General features: G+C 46.3%; 1 protein-coding gene across 1 annotated transcript; it reads left to right on the top strand.

Annotated features, from left to right (window-relative positions):
- Positions 1 to 550: 550 nt before the first annotated feature.
- Positions 551 to 4,405, top strand: LOC145718504 (gamma-tubulin complex component 4-like). The gene is made up of 4 exons (XM_081810006.1): positions 551 to 644; positions 1,067 to 1,172; positions 2,867 to 2,974; positions 3,417 to 4,405. Exons 1-4 carry the CDS (start codon positions 609 to 611, stop codon positions 3,557 to 3,559), a joined length of 393 nt encoding a protein of 130 aa, XP_081666132.1. The 5' UTR covers positions 551 to 608; the 3' UTR covers positions 3,560 to 4,405.
- The last annotated feature ends 6 nt before the right edge of the window (positions 4,406 to 4,411 follow it).

Genomic DNA, 4,411 nt, shown 5'->3' with positions numbered 1-4,411 from the left:
GATCCCAGGGTCCTGGGATCAAGCCCCACGTCGGGCTCCCAGCTCAGCGGGGAATCTGCTTCTCCCTCTCCCTCTGCTGCTCCCCCTGCTTGTGCTCTCTCTCTCTGTCAAATAAATAAAATCTTAAAAAAAAATAGTGTACAATTCAGTGGTTTTTAGTATATTCAGTGTTGTGCAACCATCACCACCATCTAATTCCAGAACATTTCCATCTCTTTTTTTTTTTTTTCTTTAAACTGTCCCTTCATTCTTGGGATTAACTCAGCTTGGTCATGGCATATATTCTGTTTTCAATATATTGCTGGATTTGTACAAAACCATTCTTTTTTTTTTTTTTTTAAAGATTTTATTTATTTATATGAAGAGAGAGACACAGCAAGAGAGGGAACACGAGCAGGGGGAGTCGGAGAGGGAGAAGCAGGCTTCCCGCTGAGCAGGGAGCTCGATGTGGGGCTCGATTCCAGGACCCTGAGATCATGACCTGAGCCGAAGGCAGACGCTTAATGACTGAGCCACCTAGGCGCCCCCAAAACCATTCTTGATAGAACTTCTCTTTGGAATGAAATTTTGTCCCTGTTTTGTTCTTTTCACAGCATCTCTGGAAGCTGATGGTGGAAGAATCAGATTTACTGGGTCAGCTGAAGGTAACAGCTTAGCTGTCTTTTAATTCTTAAAATGATGCTGGTGGGCAGTGACTTTATTCTCTAGGCTCTCCTGAGAGCATTGGTTGCCTGTACCCAGACTTCCAGAGTGGCCTCACATGTCCTCATCCAGGAGGGCAAACTCTCCCTAATATTACACGTGTACTATAGCATAAAGGTTTGGGTGTTTACTTTCTTCTGGGAGAACATACTTGTGTTGCCAATGAATAAATGACACTAAAAACACACCAGTTGTCCTGCCTTGAGGAGTTGCAAAGTATGCCCATGTGAAATGCCCAAAGCCTGTATCCTTTTGTAGGCTGGGCTCACACTGATGAGATTAGAAACTTCATGTATAATGATGACAATGAGGAGCTCCTGGCCCTGCTAGATTACTGAATTATAAATTGAAATTCTTTCCGCAGATCATTAAAGACTTTTACCTTCTGGGACGTGGAGAACTGTTTCAGGCCTTCATTGACACAGCTCAACACATGTTAAAAACACCACCCACTGCAGTAACTGAACATGGTAATTGCCCTGTGGGCCTGAGAATTACCAGTTGACTGATGTTGTAGGGTGTTTCTTGATAGCTGCTGAACCATTCAGTCTGTTCCACGTAAGAGCAGCCTGGTGAGTTACAGAGCAGTGTTTCCAAAGATGGAAGGCCCTTCAGGTGGGCTTGCACACTGAGGTCATCGGGAGTAGCCTCTTGATCCTTCCAGGAAGAGTGGGTATAAATCAGGTATTTTATCAGATTATAGTCCTACATTCCTCACGGGACATATCACTACTTATTGCCACTTGTATTCGAATTCTTTAAGTTGTGAATGATGGAAACCTAACCTGAACTAACCTAGGTAGAAAAGGGAATTTATTTGCTATTTTATCTGTAACTCCAGTGGGATAGGACTATAGCTGGACTTCAGAACAACTGAAACTAGGGACTTGAATATTGCTAGAATTCTCTTTCTTACTGTATCTTGTCTGTGCCTCTTCCATGCTCTCTCATGGCCTTCCAGTCCCATTTGGAAACATGGCCAGCAACAGTTTCCAGGAACCACCTCACAGTGTCTACTAGAGGAGCCAAATCCAGTCTCTCTGGTAGCCAATTTTAAAAGATTCCAAGAAAGGGTTTTCATTAGCCCTGTCCAGATCATATATATACCCCTGCATCAAAGATGTCAGACATTAAGATACGCCTACTTCAGTAAAGGGTTCACCCATGACTAATGGGAATGATCACCATTCCCATTCAAACTACATGAGGAGAGGGCACCTGGGTGGCTCAGTCGGTTGGGCGTCTGCCTTTCACTCGGGTCATGATCTCAGGGTCCTGGGATCGAGGCCTGCATCCAGCTCCCTGCCCAGTGGAGTCTGCTTCTCCCTCTCCCTCTGACCCTCCTCCCTGCTTGTGCTCTCTCTCTGTCTCAAATAAAATCTTTAAAACAAGCAAAAACCAAACTACATGAGGAGAGTCAGGAAAGGATCAGAATCAAAAAAAGAAAATGGGGGGAAACAACAGGGTTACCTTTTTTCCTACTCTATAAAACAATAGATGGCCACTGTACTCACATAAGACTTTTCTCATTGCAGATATGAGAAAACCCAATTCAAACTCATGCAAAGGGGAAGAAAAATGTATTGATTCTGATAACTGAAAAGGTCAGAGGATGAAAGCTTTAGGCAAAGTCTGATCTGGTGGCTCACATGACGCCTTCAGGACTTGGTGTCATTCCATCTTTCACCTCTGCCTTCTTTCTCAGACAGGCCTGCTCCATATGGTAGCAAGACGGCCTCCAACCAAGCTCATATCCCACTAAGTCCCTGTTTATCTAAAAAAAAAAAAAAGGCTCTACTCTGAATAGAGCCTCTGGATTGGCCTGGCTTGAGTCATATTCATGTCCCTAAACAAAACAGTGTAACAAGGTAGAGTATTATATTCCATTTGAGCATGCCTGGGTCACTTGCCTACCCCTAGCATCAGGTATTGTCAACCCCACTGAATCACTTGGATAATACTGGGAGGGATGATTCTCCAAGGAAAATTGGGTGCTATTATCAGCAAGAGAAGGAGAAATGCATGCGAGGCAGGCCAAAGCAGCCCATCTCCACAGACGCTATGGTTAGCATCAGGCAGGCTGGAGCAGAAGTGGAAAGCCAGCAGCATCTGGGTCTGTCATGTAGCCTAACATTCTTGTCAACCCATGTGCTCCTTCTTGCAGATGTGAATGTGGCCTTCCAGCAGTCCGCACACAAGGTCCTGCTGGACGATGACAACCTTCTCCCTCTGTTGCACTTGACGATTGAGTATCACGGAAAGGAGCATAAAGGTTTGCCATTCTTTCTTGCGTCTTTCTGCTCCTACGGGTTCATCATCTGTTCTCCCGTCAGTGCTTCCGCCCACCTCCACAGAAACCGTATCATTTTGGACCTTAGACGTCACCTTGTCTGGGGCCCTATTTTATATGGGAGGAAAGGGAAGTCCAGAGAGGCTAAGTGGGATGCTCAGGCCATGGTTTTGTTTTTGTTTTTGTCCTGCTGCTAGAATGGTCTCTTTTTATTTCCAGCCACCAGACTTTAAGACTGAAAAAAATCGGAAAGACCTCCTAAGAGAATGTCACATAGACGTTCCTTGCCTCCTTCTGCAAGTCCCCATTTTGTCGCCAATATGCTTCTGACACTGCAGGCTCGAGTGAGCACTCACCTCATGAATGTGACTCACCTTGTCAAAGCCCTGGTTCTAGATGAACCAAGTGTCTTTTCTCTTAACAGATGCTGCTCAGGGAAGAGAAGGGCCTTCTCGGGAAACTTCTCCCCGGGAAGCCCCTGCATCTGGTTGGGCAGCCCTAGGTCTCTCCTACAAAGTGCAGTGGCCACTGCACATTCTCTTCACCCCTGCTGTTCTGGAAAAGTGAGTATTTCTGAATTTCTCATTGGTAAATATGACTTGACTTCCAAGGGTAGAAATGATCAAGGGATAGAATTGGTGGGAGCAAGATAACCACGCAGCTGGTGGTTGTACACAGTCTGTAAATCAGAGGCTGCAAACTCAGATGCCTTCGTGGACTGGACAGAAAACCTTAGCAGGTGAAGCTGTGGACACGAGGCCATGGGGGGTGCTGGGTGCGGGGACGAACAGGAGGGTCAAACCCTCAAATCATCAGTGTGGTGGTGGTGGTTGTGTGCGTTTGTTGTTAAAAACGGTTTTATTTTTTAAGCAATCTCTATACCCAACATGGGGCTTGAAATTACAACCCTGAGATCGAGAGTCACAGAGGCGCCCCTGTTGTCATTTTTTAAGTTGCAAAATCAGCAGTTTACAGCCTGCCAGTCTGTGGCCTCTGGAAGGTGCAGTCTTGGGCGCCACATGGAGAAGCTGGCTGTGGGTAATTCCATCAGACTAGCAAGTTTCCTCCCTAAAACTTTTGTAATCTTTTGTTGATCTACCTGGGAAGACTTTCTAAGCCCAAGTGTTTGCTGTGGACTTGAGCCACTGCAGAGAGATCACCTTCTTACCCAGGGAGAGGCGGTGGGGATGGCTAAGCTGGAGTGGAATACAGGAGCGGGACCAACGTGGTAAGAGGCTCTTGGATCAGCTTTGTTCTTTATCCTGAGAGCCTGCCAGGTGCTGTTGCTCGGCTCCGTCAGGACCTCATGTCCCCAAGCCAAGGAAGCAGAGCTCTAGGGGAAGGGAGGCTGGAGAAGCATGCTTGGCTAGTGGTCGCCTGTGGAGTCCGTCCCCACACCATTTATGAATCTCTCAAATC

This window comes from Leptonychotes weddellii, unplaced genomic scaffold (assembly GCF_054177405.1).
Source record: "Leptonychotes weddellii isolate Sample4059 unplaced genomic scaffold, ASM5417740v2 HiC_scaffold_16699, whole genome shotgun sequence".
In the NCBI taxonomy this organism is placed as follows: Eukaryota; Metazoa; Chordata; class Mammalia; order Carnivora; family Phocidae; genus Leptonychotes; species Leptonychotes weddellii.
The sequence above is the reverse complement of the archived record's forward strand: the minus strand, read 5'-3'. Positions and strand labels throughout refer to the sequence as shown.